At 35.4% G+C, this 21,860-nt stretch overlaps 1 protein-coding gene across 1 annotated transcript in view; it reads left to right on the forward strand.

Moving 5' to 3' along the window:
- Positions 1-4,886: 4,886 nt before the first annotated feature.
- Positions 4,887-21,860, forward strand: part of LOC143042663 (uncharacterized) — a 43,547-nt gene continuing 26,573 nt past the window's right edge. The window contains exons 1-3 of the mRNA XM_076215084.1: positions 4,887-5,718; positions 7,574-7,790; positions 17,045-17,149. Coding sequence (XP_076071199.1) covers positions 4,913-5,718; positions 7,574-7,790; positions 17,045-17,149 — 1,128 coding nt within the window. The 5' untranslated portion in view covers positions 4,887-4,912. The remainder of the gene's footprint in view (positions 5,719-7,573; positions 7,791-17,044; positions 17,150-21,860) is intronic.

The following is a 21,860-nucleotide window of genomic DNA, read 5'->3' on the forward strand; positions in this document are numbered from 1 at the left end:
CCCAGTTTCACGGTCCACTGAACATAGAAAATGATAGTGCGAGTGGGGCATCCGTGTACAATGGACACATTCTTATTTTACCATGTTTTTGGGTTTACGCCCGATGTCTTAACAGTAATTAAAGATAGATTGAAACTTAAATAAGCGAAAAACGATCAACAAGAAAAGATCTTCAATTAAGGCGATATTGGGGAAATCGGCCTACAACGACTCTTTATTGGAATTATTGCTTTTAAATGACGATTTTCAGCATTTTCGTTTGCCTTATATGATTAAAATAATAATAGATCCATAGATACTTTAGGTCTCAAAAGGCTAAGATGATCTAATAACAAGTACAAAGGAGTATGTTCAGTATGAAGACCCCTTTTTGGCCCCAAAATATAAGCATTTTTACTGTTAGTTATTTATTGGAAAGTAGAATGCTTCTCAGTGCTACATAAACATGGGCTGTTTTTTTACAATACAATGCACATACATGTCGGGTACTAGCATCATGCTAAATTACTGAAATCTTTACAATTCTAGCATTTTAGGTAAATTTTTGACGGTTTCCGTCTTTGATGAAAGTGGCAGCATTTCATTCTTAAAATTGAAATGTAAGTTGTATTTGATGATAATACATAACAAATGTAAAGTTGAGGATGAACACGGATGCGGCCACATTTATTTTTGACAAAAACCATCTGAAAAGTGACATGCTTTGGCATATTTAATAGATTTTTCATATTTAGTCTTGAATCGGAGCCTTTTAAATGACTAAATCAGTAAAAACCTACTAGTATCACATAAACATAAACGAATCAACTGGAATAGACGCCTAAGTGTTTAAAAAATGTCCAAAATCTCCCGTCAGATGAACTTGAAATTTGAGGCCTTAATCGGCCATTGCCGGACCTACTCCTTTCGCCAATAAGTTAGAAGACTGTCACTCTTTTAAAGGAGTGTATGTCCCTAAATGAAGATTTGTTTAACCTCTTTTATGTTTTAACTAAACACTAAAGAAGATATTGAAAAATTAAATAGACGAAATGAGCGATACAAAACAATAGAACAGAGACTTTAGTCATGAATTTTGTTCTCCTCTATAATGTTGGAGACGGTGTCTTTTGTTGAATAAGCACACAGACCAAGGCGAACTACACAGGCTCTTTCAACGTCTTTATAGCTTTTAGTTTATCCTTTCATGGGTACTTATTTAGATAATCTAAGTTTATAAATTTCCTAACTATTGCCTGTTTTCACTTAATTTTTTTTTTTATGACCTCTTGTTCCTATTCATACGATCTTAGTAAATACAATACTAATAATAGCTAATAATTCTAGTAGTTCATACATTAAAACAAAAGGTCACTATGTTAGATTTAAACTACATAAATAGGAGCTGAGCATGAACACATACATTCACTAAAAATAATAGATCATTTTAAATATTTATCGTAAATTTATAAATTTCTATCATAGGCTTCTATTTTGATTAGAGACATATATATAAACATCAGGGGCGGATCCAGGATTTAAAGTTTAGAAGGAGGGGGAGGGGGGTATGGGGTCGCAACTTAAATCTTCGAAATATTCTTTATTAAGCTGAGGACAATCTATGCGTTGCAAATTTCAGTCGGGAGGCGCATAATTTTATATATATATATGTTTCTGTTTAGACTGAAGAGTTGTTTGCAGATGAATATTGTTTCTGACTTACAAAGTTTTAAGCCTGGTATTTTTGATGATTTTTTCACCCATTTTGATTTTTCAGCATTCATTTATTGACCAATGAACGCATCACATATTACTAGAATATACACTGTGTACATCAGACTTTACAGCAGACTCGGTATACACAGTGACGGATCAATTGGAGGAGTGTGGTCCTGTTCCCCCTTCTTTGACTATCAATGATGATGATGAACGTTTTTAACGACCTTGACTGGCTATACAGCCCTTGCACGGTCGGTATGTGAAATAATGACATATGGTTGCACATCCCCCATTTTATATTGATCGCCCCTGATACTCAAGACCCAAAACTATTCCGAATGTTTTGCCTTATGTATGTACTTCGAGATTCCTCCAGTTGAGACACACCCCTTGACTGACTGCAAAGGTACAGCGGATCCATTTACACTCCCTATGGATTAATGGAGATGTGTCCTTTACAATATTATCACACCACCAGAACAATCCCCACCCAACACCGCCCAAGGGAGCGTGTATGACACCGGGAAGAAGTCTGTTATTATGGTGGATGAAGCCGAAGTACACGGAGAAAACCACCGGGCTTTTCGGCGGGAGCAGACAACCCAAAGAGATTTCAGAAGATTGATCTCCAAGTCAAGCTGGGAACAACTTTGATCTACCGAGGCCCCCGAAGTATCCAATATAGTTTTAACTCCGGTCTGGATACCAGAGATGTGTATGGGAGTGTGAAAATCACCCTACTGATGTACTGAAAATCGACGTTGAGTGAGAATCTAACTCGGGACCTTCAGTACTGTAGCCATCGGTCTTTTTCTCTTGATAAAATTTTATTGCACATATCATTTTAATCATCTACAGCCATTAGTCGTAACCACTAGACCACGAACCCTTAGGATATGCCTTGGATAGAAAATCCTATATAAAATAAATCTCATTTACACTTTAACAAATCAAGCAAATTCTCAGAGCAAATTATCTAATGAACAAATAAATGTGTTTCTAAAAAATTGAGAATGGAAATGGGGAATGTGTCAAAAAGACAACAACCCGACCATAGAAAAGTCAACAACAGAAGGTCACCAACAGGTCTTCAATGTAGCGAGACATTCCCGCACCCGGAGGCGTCCTTCAGCTGGCCCCTAAACCAATATATACTAGTTCAGTGATAAATGAACTCCATAGTAAACTCCAAATTATGCACAAGAAACTAAAATTAGAAATAATACAAGACTAACAAAGGCCAGAGGCTCCTGACTTGGGACAGGCGCTAAAATGCGGCGGGGTTAAACATGTTTATGAGATCTCAACCCTCCTCCTAAACTTCTAGCCAATGTAGAAAAGTAAACGCATACCAATACGCACATTAAAATTCAGTTCAAGAGAAGTCCGAGTCTGATGTCAGAAGATGTAACCAAAGAAAATAAAGAAAATGACAATAATACATAAATAACAACAGACTACTAGCAGTTAACTGGCATGCCAGCTCCAGACCTCAATTAAACTGATTGAAAGATTATGTCTTCATCATAATGAATAACCTCCCGTTAGGGGTTTAGTATTAAACTTTCATAAAATATATGAGAAGAACATAACCCGTGTCATGCCAACAACTGTTTTTCTTTTAATAAATGTGTTTAGTTCCGATGCAAAGACCTTATAAGTGAATACTGACATTTTTGTGCTTTATAAAGAATATTTCCATAAAAACATGAAAAAAATGATGTGAAATACGTGAACGTATTCTTTTTCTTTTATATGCTTGGTTTGTTGTTTTTTGTTTTGTTTTGTTGAAATTACTGCCATTAATTTAGATTATTTGGGTCATGTGTCATTAATATTGATATCGAAGCAAATGAGAAAAGGTGTGATTCGATATTGTCGACATATAGATAGTTAAGAAATAAAATAATTGTATTGGTGTAAATTCCAATACAGGAATGATACCAGTTGACATTTACAAAATACAAATACAAAAATAGACAAAAATAGACAAAAATAAACAAAAAGAAATATACAGAGACATATTTTCTCAATGATAAGAGACACACATTTTATATCTACATTGCATGGAGGTGTTATTCCTCATGTTATTCATACTATATATTTAGTACAAGCTATTACAATAATATAATGAATAAGTTTTAATACTACAACAGTTTTTAACTACATTATGTTTGCCTAAAATGAATGTTCGAATCAGACATGATAACGCTTATTCCAGCTACACATACAATACAAATATCAGTATCATTACTTTTCATAATGAAACTAAATTTCTCTTGTTCAGACATATATTAAAAAAAGATACAATGTATCAAACTTTATCTTACCCCCTAAACATTTCTACGAATATGATTGGTTAAACATTGTTAAAAGCGACCTCGTGGAGACCGTGTATATTCAATATTAGGTTAGCAATGGTTAGTATATATAAGGAGGCGGGGCTTATTTCAATACACGGTTAGTTGTGGATTTACGACTTTGGCACTGTTTGATTATTTAAAACTATTAAAGTTCTGTTTAATATTGTTGATATCAAGGTTGTTGATAATAAATATTTATCGTTTTCATTAGTAGTTTAATTAGTGCAGACCAATTGAAGAAGGTTCTTAAACTTGAACACTTGACCACTTTAATACAGAAATAAGAAGATGTGTCATGATAGCAAATAAGACAACTTTAGTCTAAATTCAACAAATAAAGATAGTCGGTAAGATAAATTCGTTACATAGTGTGCTAGTGACCTAATATGATATATACAGGGTTTCGCTCTCATCCCATATGGAATTTACTGACCCTGTATATATCATATATTCGCTCTCACCCCATATGGAATTTACTGACCCTGTATATATCATATTAGGTCGCTCTCACCCCATATGGAATTTACTGACCCTGTATATATCATATTAGGTCGCTCTCACCCCATATGGAATTTACTTACCCTGTATATATCATATTAGGTCACAAACACACTATATGTAACTAATAATATCACTTAAATAACAAAAGTGTATATTTCTATTAAATTCTTTGCTTGTTTGTTTATTTATTCGTTTTCGTTGAAATAACTGCCATTTATATTTTTTTTAAATTGACGCAAAATGAGAAAAGATATGATACTAATAAATATGTGTCTATAATTAAACTATGACGAGCTATTTCCGTTTTGATTTGAATAAATGCAAACAACTTCCTTGATACAGAAATAATAATGGCACAGGCTTCATCATCGAAATGCAATCTTTGTGATTTGAATACTGGAGTATACTTCTGTTACGAATGTAAAACAGCCATATGTAAGCCATGTAAAACAATTCATAGTAACATTCCTGCTTCCAGAAACCATTCCGTTACCGATTTAAATCAGGTAGATCGAGCAGCATATACATTTGTGTCGGAATGCAAAACACACAAACAAGAATTTTCGTTGTATTGTTCTGACTGTGAATGTTTAATTTGCAGCAAGTGTGTCACATCTCTTCATAATAACCATAAATTTTGTGATGTTGAAAATGCCGTGAAGGAAGCTCGAAAAACAGCAGGACTTCAAGTTTTCAAATTGAAAGAGACCATGCAATCTTCCTGTACTATTATCAAGGAAATTGAAGAAATACATTTACAAGAACTTCAAAAACGTCAAGAACAGACAAAACGCATCAAAGCAAAAGTTACTTCTATAATAAAAGAGGCCCAACAGATTATCGACACTAAAGGCAAGATCAAAATAACAGAATACGAGGATTATCATTCAATTGAAACAGAACGAACGAATCGGGATTTGGACACCATGCGACAAAACTATAAGAAACAAGCTGAAGCTTGTACTATTCTGGATAATGTACTAAGAGAAAAACATGGCATGACATTTTTATCTGCATACCAGATTTTAAAAAGCGATATAGAAAATGGTTCCATGGCAACCCCAAATATAAGGAAACTAAGCCAGCCCCCATCATTTGATGAACAAAAGTTCACGGAAGATATGATACAGTCTCTTTGTTCGCAGTTTAAGATCAGGTATTTGTCTAGAACTAAACATTTATATTGTATACATTTAGATACTACTGCTACATCGAGTGTGATACAATATTTATCCTTCCGACACAGTTAAATTTCCAAATTTAAACTAACGCGAGGCTTGTCGAGCGTTTTAAATGTTTAGAATTTAGCTGTCGTGAGTTGATAGAGCTCTATCGTATTGCGCGATATTTGGTGGTGGAATGTGTTTCGCAAATGCTTTTTAGATGATATGCAGACAATCTTTTCGAACGACTTGCTAAATGATGTGTTTTCAACATGTTGCCTTTTTTCATGACATAACAATTGGAATTTCATAGAAAAGAAACAAACTTTGACGACATTTACAAAACTTTTGAGCAACGAAGAACGACCAAACTAATCAGATGTTGATTAAATAAAAAATACCAACGGGTCACGAAATGTATAAATTGATTAAGAAGTAGAAAATATATATTATCAAACGATACTCAAGTAAAAATATACACAAGATGAAAAAAAAACCTAACTATACCTATCTAACGTGTTGTGGGTCGTTGTAGTATGGAGTCTATGGACGTACAACGTAAATTCCTCATTATTGTTATCACGGAATGGGAATAACTTTCTACCATAAAAATAAACCACAGTAGCTTGGGTATATGATACAGATAATCAGGTCTTTCCACTTTTCGTGGAAAGACCCTTTGTTTTTCTTCTGATTATTAATTGATTTTTTTTTCTTCAGCCGTCTGAGATGCTTTTTTTGTCTTACAACATATCGAATGGACTTTTGGCCAATGATGTTGTACAGTAATGGGGGTTTCAAAACTCACCCTGTGTGACCGAACACTTATTCTTAGAGGAGTTATCCCCCGCGTCCCCTTTTTCTTGTTATCGCTATATCTCTAAAACCGTAAAAGATTTTAACAAACTGTTTTCACCAAATTGTTCGTCTACTCTTAAGAATGATTTGGTTAATTTTGACTGGAGTGATCGGAAGACATCTTATGGAAGTTATTTCCCTTTGAAAACTTTAGATAGGCGATATTTTTGATCAATTCATACGCACGGTTATAAGTCGGAGAGGTCTACAGTCTTTTGATATGAAGTCCATGGTCATTTTGAAGGAAATTGCAGTCAAGGTCATGTTGTAAATTTTAAATTTTGCTTGTTATCGTTATTCAAAAGAAACTGTTACAGTAAATTTTCTAACATAGTTTTTTAAATTTCATTTTTATTATCGAGGTGGAAAGACCTTCAATTGTTCTCTGAAGAATTGGTTTTTATTTTTTATTTTTTTTTGTTGTTGATTGAAATATTTAATTATCTTTATTTATACTATTCTATCTATCACTACTGCGCAAATGTATTTTTGCCATGACGTTCTCAGTTTGTTTACGGCTATAAGTTTGAATTTCTCTGTGGTTTCGTCCACATGATAAGTTAGTTAGTTAAAGGATTATTTCTAAATTCACAAACTCAGTAAACAACATGATTGTTTAAAGTAAGAAGCAATATCCTGTTTGTAATACCATCAACTTTTAAATCAACTATTTGTATATGTAAAAGTACTGTGCATTTTTTTAATTGAAGTGTGGTAACAAAATCCCTGACCTAATTATGTACCAGTGATTTATAGATTACGTTCATAAGCCCACTTGAACTGTGAATATTTGATTATTTTTTTTACAATTTTTTAAAGTTTTAAATCTTCAATCATGTCAATCACGTACAATGTGCAATCACTTTCTTAGGCTTTGATTATCAACTCGAAGAATCGTTTCGTGCGGATTCGGTGTAGTTTCGTATTTTTGTGATTTTACTTTTTCCTGCTGTCATCTTTGATAAATTAAACAGGTTAAATTTGTTGAAGGTTTAATGATGTAGCTAGCCGGCAAAGAGCAGATGGGACATTTACTGAAAGAGATGCTCAAAATAAACCAATAAGGCTTGGTCAGAGATTCTCTGAGGTGTTTGAGGATGTATGGTCAAATGCTTATGAAGTACTGAAACCAAAAATAACTCTGAAAGAGGACGAGAAAGAAGAAATGGATGAAAAAGCAATTGAAATCTTACAAACTATTGTAAAGGTATGCACAGGTGTTGTTTATAGCTTTACATATTAAACTGATAGTCATTTAAAAACAAATTTACAAGATCATTAACCTGAAAAATACAGATGCTTTTGTGTACCCCTGAAAAATAGTTTTCGCAGATATATAATATTTGGAATTGTACTGTTCACCTGTCTTTCTATCTGTGAGTGGGTTGTACACAGATTTTTGTGTATACCCCTGAAAAATCACAAAATACTATGACCTCCTTTTTGCATCAATTGCAACAACAACTGATATATAGTTATGAGGTATTCAGAATTAGTTTCAGGTGTTAGGAAATGGAAAAAATCTGTGGGTAAAACTTTATTTCTTTTTGCACAATTTTTCCTAGGATTTGAAAAAAGAAAATAATAAATATGGATTTATCCTGTAATTAGCCAACTATTTTACACATAACACATGTAACAGGTATATATATACAAATTCATTTTTGCTTAATTTGTCATGTACGAATATGATGTACAAATAAAGTCTCCTGTTGCCCCACTTCCACGTTGAGCAAGCAGTAATACGAATATTTCTGTTTCCTAACCAGTATGGGGTCCGCTTCGCGGTCCGCGTTTGAACAACCGTCGATTTTTTTTGAGAAATTAGAGACAATGATTTTGATTATAATAATAATTTCAAGTGTAGAGAGTAATCAAGTGTAATTTCAGGATAAACACAATATATGCACATTGTCGGAAAATATAAAATTTACTTGTACTCGCTACGAAACAGGAGAAAAGCTCGGATGAGCATCGCTTTTTCGTCCTTTTTCTAAAGCTTATACAAACAAATTTTATATTTTCCGACAACATACATACATTGTGTATTGTATATAGAATAGAATAGAATAGAATATTTTTATTTACCATTAGATCCCCTGGAGGGCATATAGCATACAAACAATATTATTAAAAACAGTAACATGTGCCATACACAGACAATTGATATGTAACATGTTGTAGTGTAATTGCCCCGTAGTCCTAGGGGGTTTCCCCAACCTGTCACAAGGGTACTGGTACATTACCGAGGGATCCGAAGGGACAAATGACGCAAGGGTAACAGTTGGGTACTTCCAGCCTCTACTTCGAGTGCATCCCTCTCTTACGGATGAACAAGCAATGCAATGCGCCTGATATCTGGGACCTGACGAGGTTAGCTGGGACTGAATCCTTATAGGAAGGTAAGGGCACTCTAACACTAAGCATAGCTTGTATCAACCCCTGGGGTAACCGTAGAGCGCAGCGACCTCAGCCGCATTACAACCAACCTTCAGTAAGTCAGAAGGAATATAATAGTGATTACTATGGGAGGCAACGAAGAAGTGATCCTAGACATACATATACAGGTGATTCTGACACGTCTTATGTTTCACCCTACCGCAAGACCAGAACAAAGCGAAGGTTAGAACCTGAGTACAACAAACTTCGTGAGAATCAACAGCATGATTTCTCGCCTATAAGAAGTGTAAGGAGTTTCCCATTACACCGTAGTCGTTCTAGTCCTAGAAGGTCTAGAGGGTCTAGTGACTCCCAGTCAGAATCTGACACAGATGGGCAAAATTCTCCAATCAGTCAGGAAAGTAGAAAAAAGGAGAAAATAGAGAACAGACAATTTCTCTCCTCGATTCCAAAAACGCTCCGCTATAGTGGGAAGGGCAACTGGAAAGCCTTTCATACTGAGTTTTCTATTTATGCTGAAATTGCTGAGTGGACAGATGAACAAAAAAGGGAACAGCTCTGCTGGTGTCTAGATGATGCAGCCAGTGAGTATTACACCTTACTCCTGGAAAACAACAAAACAGCAAGTTTTTCTGATATCATATCCAATATGAATAAGAGATTTGGTCATCAAGAACTGCCAGAAACCTCACAGGTTCAGTTCCAGACAAGTGCTCAAGGAGAAAAGGAGACATAGGAGGAGTGGTCGGAAAGAGTGTTGACTCTCGCCACTAGAGCCTATAGCAGGTACAGTGAACAACTAATGACTGAACAGGCAATCATGCGGTTTTGTCAGGGTTGTAATGATACAGATGCTGGAACAGGAGCTTGTATCTCTAAACCAAAGTCAATGGATGCAGCCTTGGATGTGATTAGATGGTGTCAGCACACTAGAAAGGCAGTCAGTGCCATTCAGAAAACTGGAAAAAAGGCACAAGATTCTCTTTTTTTAGAGAAGTCGGTTAACAAACCAGTAGTTCTTGGTGTAGGTAGCACCAAGTCCAGTATGGATAATCGTCTCTCTCGCATAAAGGAATATATAGAGACAATGATGTCAACAGTAACCAGTTTGGTTCAGGAACAATCAGCCAATCAAAGAACCAGTCCTAGTTCTAGGTCACCTAACCAGAACAACAGGTATTCTAATTATTCTCGTAACAATGGTCGAGGTCGTTGGCGAGGGAATAATTCAGGTGACAGGAGATATACCAGACGTGGTTATTATAATAACGAATGCTTTAATTGTCACCAGCAAGGTCATTATATTAAAGATTGTCCAGACCTTTATGTACAAGATACCGGAATACGACAGTCAGTACAGAAAGAGCCAACATCTAGACAAGTATCTTTTAATGAGAATAGCAAAAATGATGTTTATGAATCTGAAGGAGTATTATCAGGTATCGGTACAGTGAGATCACTAGGAGCAGTCAAACTCTTTAGAGTTGAAGTAGATATTGCAGGAAAGAAAGTACTTGCTCTAGTTGACTCTGGTTCAGAAGTAGCTATCATAAAGGACAACATTTTTGACACTTTAGAGCCTAATCCCTATGTTATCAGGGAGACCACCATGTATTGTGCTGGTACCAACATGACAATACCATGCAGGCTTACTAGTCCTATCAAGTTTAAAATTGGACATATGCAGTTCAATCAACAACTGTATGTAGCTCCAGTTTCATGTGATATGATACTGGTATGTGACTTTATCATGTATAATAAAGTTGTCATGAATATTAAAGAATTAACTATAACTGTACAGAATAGGGAAATGCCACTAATACTAGGAGGTGAAAATACATCTCATATACCAAATGTCAACATTGTTCATGGACCTAACACTTCAGGTTCATCATCTGATGAGAAACCCAGTACAGAAGGGTCAACACAAAGATTTGACACAGTCATGCCTCAAGTAGAGTCTAACCTAGGCATGATGGCCTCGACGTCTACCCATGAATCCGAGGAAAGAGGAACACAGGAAGAGCCTGGTCAATGTAGAGACAATACGGATCAGTGCTGTATTAACAAGGAAGAAACAAGAGAAACCCTTGGGTTTTATACTTGTCCAAAAAGTGGAAAAAAAGTAGAGGACATGTATTCAAAGTAGAACAGACCGTAAATGACCTGTAAAGAACTGCCCAGTAGTGGCAGATAGAAGGGACGTAAAACGACATTGTTTTGAAGAACATCTTTCTCAAATCTTTTAGAAATATCATTCCAAAAAGACTCATGGAAGAGAGTAAATTTAACCAACATAGAGCTTATGTGGTAATGCTCATAGCAAAATGGTTAACCGGGCAGGAAACAGTAAGTGCCAAAGAATTGGCGAATTTCTTCAAGGAGAAGTCTTTTGTGCCCCGTTCTACACATGTAACAGGGATACAGATGCAAGTCCATCGTACAGTGTGTAAGGAGATGGGATGGACAGACTATTTCAGATATAGTTTGAGACCAGTAAACAGCCCTGCCTGTTTACTCAACTGGAGAGTCCTAACTTCAATTCTTCACTTTTTAACGCCTGCACAACAAGATATGGTAGCCGAAGGATTTAACTACAATCCTAGAAATCCTCCAGAACCCGAGGAACTTACTCATATGAATGCCAGTTTTTTGGCCAGTGTTTGTAAATAAAACTCAAGTTAAGTCAGCAATCCTTCAAAAAGAAGGGGAGGAGGACAATTTTGTGTCTGAACAGGAAGAACGTACCATAGTAATGGACGAAAAAGAAGAAATTTACTATGAGAGTGAAAATTTGAACGTGAGCTCTACTAGTTATAGCCTTGTAGAAAATAAGAGCAAAAAGAGAAAATTGCAGTCCAGTATTGAGAACAATGACACAAATGCACACCATAATTCGGAACTAGCCGAATTCCAGATAGAGCATTCTTCTTCGCAGCTCAAGCCGATCCAGAGCCCTCAAGTTCGAATACTTGTAGTTATACAGTATGAAGGTTTGCAGTGTATGGCAAGAGTGAGTTCTATAACGGAACTGTACAAGGTAGTAAAAGAACGTTTCCCTGAAAGTGGGAATGTGTCACTGATCTGTGAAGGATCAGTCTCAGATGACAGTGTATGCTTTGACCTGTTAGGTCACCGTCCTCACATTGAGGTGAGGTGCCTTCGATAGTAAAATTGTCATAACAGAACAGTTTTCCCAGATTGGGATTTAACGCCTTTTAGTATTGTGTTGAGTGTGAACCATAGTTGTATTTTAGGTGACTTTTATTTTTTTATTATTTTTTTTGCTTCTCACTCTCACATGTAAAGTGTACAAATATGTTAAATAGTTACAACATATATTACAGTGGTGTTATGACCCTTTATATGTTATGTAAATTGTAGTTAAACTAAGTATTACAGAAGTAAAATAGTAAAAAATGTATCCTTATATAGAGGCACTATATAGTTGTGATTTTTGACAAGAGTCAAATTATTGATGGTCATGTACATCCTTCCCAGTTCTTGGATTCCATTCCTATAGTATTTAGTTAGTTGTTAATTATGTATAAGGATATACATGTTAGTTAGTATCATTTGGAAATTCAGGGCGGTATTAATGAACTTGTCATTTTGACATTGAGATAGTTTTACATTTTAAAGTAAGATTTTCGTCAGTTCAGGTCTGAACAGTTGATACATGTACATGCATGTGAACAATACACAGAGTCAAGGATTTTAAACGTGTTGAGCACGCAGTTTATGTCGTCTTGTAGGGAGACCCGTATCCAGGACTATATAAGTTATAATAGCATATGGCTATGGTCGACATGGAGCTCGTTTATTTTGTCCTGAAGAACCTGTTTAGGTTGTTACCCTGTGGCAACTCATTTGTGTAAATTGTTGGGAGTTTGGAACTCCATAGATAAGATAGCTGTTCAGAGCTGGATTTTCATATGTTTATGTTATCATGGGTAATTTTTTTTTCTCTCTATGGGAATTATTAAGTTTGGTTAATTTTCCCTTTATCCTGGATTTAGGGGGGGTGGATATTTTAGATACCCTGTGTCAGGGTTTAGTTAATTAAGACGCTGCCAGTCATTCCCTGGGGAGTTTGAGTAAGATCATACAGTCGTTTTTTGTCGCAACTGTAGTTCCTCCTTTTTAAGATGGAGGGGGGTGTAGTGTAATTGCCTCGTAGTCCTAGGGGGTTTCCCCAACCTGTCACAAGGGTACTGGTACATCACCGAGGGATCCGAAGGGACACATGACGCAAGGGTAACAGTTAGGTACTTCCAGCCTCTACTTTGAGTGCATCCCTCTCTTATGGATGAACAAGCAATGCAATGCGCCTGATATCTGGGACCTGACGAGGTTGGCTGGGACTGATACCTAATAGGAAGGTAAGGGAACTCTAACACTAAGCATAGCTTGTATCAACCCCTGGGGTAACCGTAGAGCTCAGCGAGACAGGCCAAATAACACTTAAATGTGTTTATATAAAAATAATAAAATAAAATATATACTACAGAAAATAAGCACTCGCACATTTGACTATGAGGTATACTGCATATAACAAGTATATTTAATAAAGGATATTTAATATGACTTATCTGCAGAAAGCACCAAGAGTCGGTGCTTAAAGGGAAGTCCCTACTTGTACTTAATGCAGATGAGTCAAACTCATAAATTATTTAATATATTTTTAAGATTATAGATTCTGTGTCTAGCCAGCAAGGATCATCAAGTTACGGTGCCAGATAATTTGAAATTCTTCTTATGATCTGTGCAGGCTTAACAGAGTATCCAAATCCACAAAGAGTTTGTTTGAAATTAGTTATTGCAGATTATGTTGTCCTTCAATTCTTATTATCTTGACTATGAATTTATGAAATGCAAATAGTACATTGGGATCCTCATTATTCATTATTCAAATAAATTTGTTATTAATGTTTAAATTTTGAAAGTTTGGACATGATTTTAATATATTTTGCATCAATTCCTCTCTTTTTAATAATTGAATGTCTCATTTTAATAAAAAAAAAAAATGAGCTTCATCCTCAACCTCACCTGAGGTGCACCTGAGACAAATTCGGTTTTGTCGAAGAGTACCCTGGTAGCTACCGGATTCAATTTTCAATTTGTGAGAAATATTCTGAATCTAGTAATACATTTCCTTTGCTCAAAATGTTGCATTATTGACAAATAATTTTCAAAACTGAAGTTGCAATTGAATGTTCGTAGTTTACCATTTTTAGCTCACCTGGTCCAAAGGGCGTTAGCTTTTACAAAAATCTTCTCTGAAACTACTTGGCCACAATCATCATTGGGGTATCTAGTTTAAAAAATGTGTGGCGTGACCCGGCCAACCTAGAACATAGAGGTAAAATGTAGTTTTTGGCTTATAACTCTGAAACCAAAGCATTTAGAGCAAATCCGACATGGGGGAAAATTGTTTGATCTATCTGCCCTGAAATGTTCAGACGAATCGGACAACCCGTTGTTGGGTTGCTGCCCTGGAATTGGCAATTTTAAGGAAATTATACCGTTTTGGGGCTATTATCTTGAATATTATTATAGATAGAGATAAACTGTAAACAGAAATAATGTTATACAAAGTAAGTATTACAAATAAGTCAACATAACCAAGATTGTCAATTGACCCTTAAGGAGTTATTGCCCTTTAAAGTCAATTGTTAACAATTTTCATAAATTTTTAGGAAATATTTTCCACTGTAATTACTGGGCCAAGTTCATGATAGATAGAGATAATTGTAGCAACAAGAATGTTCAGTAAAGAAAGATCTACAAACACATTACCATCACCAAAACACCATTTTGTCATGAATTTATCTGTGTCCATTGTTAATATGAACATAGACCAAGGTGAGCGACACAGGCTCTGGAGAGCCTCTAGTTATGTACATATAGCTGTTTTTTCCACAATGCAGTATAGTATCCCTTAACAAGCTGACCACAGTGTAATTAAATGTTGAATATTTTTCAGGAATATGCTTTTTTATGCCTGACATTTTTTCCCTTAAAATATTAATTGATCCATTCCAAGAGGGACTTTTTTTTCAAATAGCCTTTTAGAACAATTATATGCAGCTTTTAACAAGGGAAATGATGAACCAATATTTTCTAAACGATGCCAATATCCTCAATATAAAAAAGAAGATGCGGTTTGATTGCCAATGAGACAACTGTCCACAAGAGACCAAAATTATAGACATTAACAACTATAGGTCACCGTACGGCCTTTAATAATGAGCAAAGCCCATACCGCATAGTCAGCTATAAAAAGCCCCGATATGACAATGTAAAACAATTAAAACGAGAAAACTAACAACCTTATTTATATACAAAAATGAACGAAAAACAAATATGTAACACAAAAACAAACGACAACCACTGAATTACAGGCTCCTGACTTGGGACAGGCACATACATAAATAATGTGGCGGGGTTAAACATGTTAGCGGGACCCCAACCCTCCCCTAACCTGGGACAGTGGTATAACAGTACAATATAACAACGAACTATAAAAGTCAGTTGAAAAAGACTTAACTCATCAGATGGACAAAAATACAAGTGAACGTGGCTGGGTACTTGTACATCCCGACAAAAAAACCCCACTAGAAACAGATCTGAGAGTACTCGCAGTTATCTGACAGCTAAAACTAAACTATCAATCCGTACACATCCAACATCCAATGGATTTAGTGTAAAGACGTCATAAACAGTCAGAGAAAAACATGACATTTTGCAATGCCAGGTTACAGGTATCGACAGATTGTGTATCTATGAATGTGTATATTATGTATATAACATACTAGTAATATTTAGTTTGCTTTTAATGTACTGATAACAAAATCAATATTTATAACAATAAAAACAATATCCAATAACCTTATTACAGTTTTGAATTGGTAGCCTTTTAGAATAAGTTTATTGAAAGTTTACAAGGATCATTTCTAAATTTCCGGGCACGGTTAACAACATTCCCGTAAAAATGAGGATGCGCTATCCCGTTTCAAACTTCAAAACCAAATCTTTATATCTATGGAAAAATGTAGTAAAGGTTTTAAGTAATTTATGGTAACGATATCCCTGGTTTAATAATTTACCAGTAATAGATAGATTGCGTTCGTTAAAATCAAAAACGTCACAACAGACACAGGCATAGTGCACATGTTTGACTATATCATAGTGCTGTGGAAAACGGCATAATTCAGACAAAACTGCAAAGTTTGTACTTTTTCTATTAACACCTAAAATATGTTTGCAGAATTTAATATGAAGTTTTTCACAAAGTATCCTTGAGTAAATTGTACCCACCGATATGTTTTCTTTTTTTAAACGTGCAGTAAAGGGATTAGAATATCCCCAAATTTCACAGCCATATAAAAGTATAGGCTTTATCATGTTTATTGTATGGTCAAAAACATGAATTGCATTTTTAACAGTAGGATTGTGCACTATATATTTCTTTCAAAATTGATAAACAGTTTAACTTACTTGTAAAAAATCACATAACTATTCGGAACTGTTCTTGAATTTTTCTATGATTGCTAGAATTTTATAAAAATCAATATCCCAGCATCAAAATGATTGGTTGTCCAACAACAAAGCATTAAAATACACAAGACAATTAAGTGCAAGACCCTTCAAGTAAGAGATAGACTCTTAGTCTCCAAAGAAACATCTATTAGATTTAAACAAAGAGTCATGTCAGTTATTATAGAATTATAACTAATCGAAGAATTAAAATTATAATGAAATATATTCAATGAGTGACCGAATAACATTATGATAGTAATTCATGTTTACTTGTAGTGGTCATGAGTTGAATATTTTTCGATCTTTGAATTCTTTGTCTAGTTATTCTCTTTATTACATTGACAAAGAAAATGCAACGTAGTTAACAATGTCTTGACAACGCCTATACTGTTGTATGCTCTTGTTTGACGTCAGAGGAGTAGATAGGTTTATTTCACATGTGAAAGTATCGGTTTTTATTTCATTGGGAAATTACGGTAGTTCATTGCAACCAATGTAATAAATGTTTTTATTTTGCAGGTGATTTATGAATTCTGTAAGAAGACAGCCGATAGCCAGGTTAATAAACTGATGATGGGAATGATTCCACCCATATTTGATCCAATGTATACAAAGAAAGAGTCAGTAAGTAGTTATAGAAGTTTTTTTTATAGAACAATGCAATTGATAAAATTTTATTTTCTAGCTACACAATCACCTCAGGTTTAACATGCATTTTCAGGAGTCCAAAATGAAATAACCAAACATCAAAAACACTCTAAGAAGAGGTTTGGGTGAGGTCTTTCATTTCTTTATTCTTTAATTTTTCAGGTCATTTGTGTAATATATTTGCTATGTAATAATATACAATCCAGTTTCTATAACTAATTTATTAACAAGTACATCGTTTGATGGTCAGACTACAGAATGACAACATGTGTATAAGAACTTCAATTGATCTATTTAATTACATGTTTATTTGAGAATGTGCAGACATGTGAGAGTTGCTGATCTGTCAATTATAATTACTGTAACAGATGATACGGTAATAAAGTGAGGTGAACTTTATAACACTTCTCCGGCCTTAGATAAAAACAAATTAAAAACAAATTAACCAATTAACTCAATTACAGAAAATTAATGTCTTTTCACGGCTACTGATTGATAAGTCCATTTCAGTTTGAAAACAAATAAAAATGTCAGATCACAAAGATTCATTCGTTAAAGTTTGTCTGCACTGAAACTATAATGTCCTACTATGAAAATAAAAATAAAAATGTTCGCACTGGTCTTGTTGTTATTTCTTACACTAATTGATATGTACACACATGCACTGCGAAGTACTTAATGCACTTCAAACGGTTGTGAGGATTATTATGCCTCTTTATAAATCAACCATTTATTTCAACACAAAATCCTTTAAATGCGATGGTTCTTTTCTTATTCTCTTCGGATAGCGTGGTTCCATTTGTTCAGTCATGTTTGACGGTTTCTCGATTTGCGGTTGTTCGGTTTCAGGAGTACTTATCGGTATAGTTATTTCTGGCTCAAACAAATCACTGTCATTGTCACATTTTTCTTCATTTTCGTTGTTTGTGCAATCGAAGTTTCGTACTCTGATGTGGTCAATATGTCTACGAATGACACGTCCATCTTGCAATTTAATATGAAATGAAAGTGGTCCTGATTGTTTTATAACTTCTCCTGGAATCCATTTAATCTTTGAACCAATTGCGAAATTTCGGGCAAATACTCCCTGTCCTACATTAATTTGTCTGTTCACAGATTTCTTATCGTGATAATGTTTCTGTTTTCGTTGTCTCTCCTGAACTCGCTTCTCGATATTTGGAAAAACTAAATCTAGACGTGACTTGAGTTTCCTTTTCATTAGCAATTCTGACGGTGCCAGTCCTGTCGTTGTTTGTGGCGTAATACGGTAGTTGAAAAGAAAACGGTTCAACTTTTCCTGGATAGTTCCTTCTTTGATTTTCTTCATTCCTTCTTTGTATATAGTCGTGTACTCATATGCAGCTAAAGTCAGTGCCCACCTTTGAATTCGAGATGCGGCCATTGTAGGTATAGGTTTATCTTCTCGAAATAAACCCATGAGCGGCTTGTGATCGGTTATGATTGTAACGGGGTGTCCATACAAATATTGATGAAATTTCTTGATACCAAATATTATGGCTAGACTCTCCTTCTCAAGAACGGAATAATTCTTCTCTGCTGATGTAAGTGTTCGAGATGTATAAGCTATTGGTTTGTCGCTGCCGTCGTCCATTTTATGCGAAAGTACGGCTCCTAATCCATATGGAGATGCATCACATGCTAAGATTAATTTCTTTTTCGGATCGAAATGTACAAGTACTGATGCGGATTTCAACAGCTGTTTTGACTCTATGAACGCTTTTTCCTGTTCTTTTTCCCAACTCCATTTTGTGTCTTTCTGTAGAAGTACATGTAGCGGCTTTAACAAGTGAGACAAATTCGCTAAGAATCTATTGTAATAGTTCAGCATTCCAAGATAAGCTTTCAGTTCTGTCACGTTTGTCGGACTTGGTGCTTTATCGATCGCCTCAACTTTACTTTCCACTGGGTATATTCCGTGTTTGTTTATTTTAAATCCCAAATAAACAACTTCTTCGGCCTTGAACACACACTTCTGTTTCTTTAACCGAATTCCGATTCTCTTAAATCTAGACAATACCTCAGAAAGAGTATTAAGATGTTCCTCCCTTGTTTTACCCGTTATCAATATATCATCTACTCGAACCAAAACATTGGCTATACCTTGAACAACATTTTCAAGTGTTCTCTGAAAAATACCTGGGCTGGACGCTACACCATACGGAAGTCTATTGTATCTGAATAAACCCTTATGCGTGTTTATAGTCACATACCTCTTACTGTCCTCGTCAAGTTCAATCTGTTGATATGCTTGGTTTAAATCTAATTTTGTATATTCTTGTCCTCCTCCAAGCGTTGCGTATAAATCCTCTGTTTTAGGAATAGGATAATTATCCAACTTTGAAACGGCATTAACGGTTACCTTGTAGTCACCACAAATTCTAATAGATCCGTTCTCCTTAACTACAGGTACTATCGGAGCGGCCCAGTCGGAAAATTCCACTTGCTGAATCTGACCCTCCTTCTCAAGACGTTCAAGTTCCATCTCCACTTTATCCTTCAACGCATACGGCAAAGGGCGAGCCTTGAAATATTTCGGTACGGCACTCTCATCAACATAAATTTTGGCTTTCATGCCTTTTACAGTTCCAAGTTCATCTTTGAAAACCTCCTTATTTTCTTCCAAGATCACATTCAAATCACTTGATTGATTATCACTTCCAACGACGGAGAAAATATCCTTCCACTCCAGTTGGAGTTTGTTCAACCAGTCTCGGCCAAGTAAATTCGGACCTTTACGCTTCACTATCAGTAATGGTAATTTTGCGCTTTCCTTCTTGTAGTTGACATTGACGATTGCACGTCCTATTACAGGAATCTGCTCTCCCATATATGTTCGGAGTTTAGCACTTGTCGGTTCGATTCTGAATTTCGACTTGTATTCCTTGTAAGTATCCTCGCTCATGATAGAAACTGACGCTCCGGTATCTATTTCCATGGCTATTTCACATTCATTTACATTGATTTGCACTTTGTATGCCTCATTAGATTTATTTCCAAAATGAAAAACTGAGTAAACTTCATTTTCACTTTCACTACTTTCATCCTGCTCCATGAAATGAGCACGTGGTTTAAAACGTGATTTAAACTCTCTGTGATTTTCACTTAAATTCCCATTGGCAGATTTGTTACGGCATTTCTTTGCGATATGTCCTTTCTTTTTACAACTGTGGCATTTTGCATCCTTATACCTGCATTCAGCGGCTAAGTGATTTCCTCCACACCGGTAACAATCTCCTTGTTTCGAATTTCCAGAGTTGTTTCTTGTATATGATTTTGAAACTTTGTTGATTTGTTTCTGAAATGTTCCATTTGTCCCACTCGCTTGGATGTCCTGTGCATTCTTCTCTGCAGTCTCCATAGCGGTAGCAATTTCCAATGCCTTTTCAAATGTTAAATTCGGCTCTGCTAACAGCCTCCTCTGTATGCGGTCACTCTTTATCCCGACGACTAACCTGTCACGTAACATCGCGTTTAACGTGTCACCATAATTACAGTGTTCTGTCAGACTTCTTAGTGCTGCAATAAATGTCCTCACCGACTCATCGCTGTGTCTTGTTCTACTGTTAAATTTAGATCTCTGAATGATTTCTGATGGTACTGGATCTCGGTGGTCCTTCACTAGTTTTGTTAAATCGGCCAGTGATTTCGCTCCTGGTTTGGCTGGTGCTAATAAATCCCTTATTAATTTGTAGGTATTCTTCCCACATACACTTAAGAAAATATCCCTTTTCTGGTCTTCTTCGTCTATCTCATTAGCATTAAAATAATGTTCCATACGTTCTATATATTGTGTCCAATCATCGGATTCATCAAAAAAGTCTAATTTCCCGTAAGTCGGCATTGTCACTTGTAGAAATTCACATTTATTTTAATATCCAGTTTTTTCCTCGTCGCCAAAATGTGTAATATATTTGCTATGTAATAATATACAATCCAGTTTCTATAACTAATTTATTAACAAGTACATCGTTTGAAGGTCAGACTACAGAATGACAACATGTGTATAAGAACTTCAATTGATCTATTTAATTACATGTTTATTTGAGAATGTGCAGACATGTGAGAGTTGCTGATCTGTCAATTATAATTACTGTAACAGATGATACGGTAATAAAGTGAGGTGAACTTTATAACAATTTGTATGCGGGGAGTAGCAGATGGGGCATTAAGTTTTCCCCGTTGTCTATATGGACATCCCTCTGTCCCAAAATTGGTTTCAATTCTCAAACTTTGGTGGCCGCGAGTGGTCTAATAGTAGGAGGCCCAATCACCGAGTTTGATCGATTTGCCTTAACGGAATAACAAACGGCGTATTTTATATCATTGGAAAGAAGAGAATATGCATCATCGAAATATCATTGTCGTCGTTGTCTGCCGTGGTCAAGTTTTTTTTAATCGGGTCAAAAGTCAAAGCAAAAGCAGAAAATTGCAGTCACATTTAGATAGCTTGTTTTTCCTACATTTATGCGTTTGGGACAAAATAAAAACAACTATTTATAGCAAAATGTCTTTTGTATCTACATTTAGATATGGAACGCCACAGCTGTCTTATGTGGAACTCTGATATAACGTTATGTTGTTCTATTATTACATGATGATAGTTTTTACATAATGTGGTTTTGACATAACGTAATGATGTTTTGGTATAACTCAATATGGAATAGTA

This window comes from Mytilus galloprovincialis, chromosome 8 (assembly GCF_965363235.1).
Source record: "Mytilus galloprovincialis chromosome 8, xbMytGall1.hap1.1, whole genome shotgun sequence".
Lineage (NCBI taxonomy): Eukaryota > Metazoa > Mollusca > Bivalvia > Mytilida > Mytilidae > Mytilus > Mytilus galloprovincialis.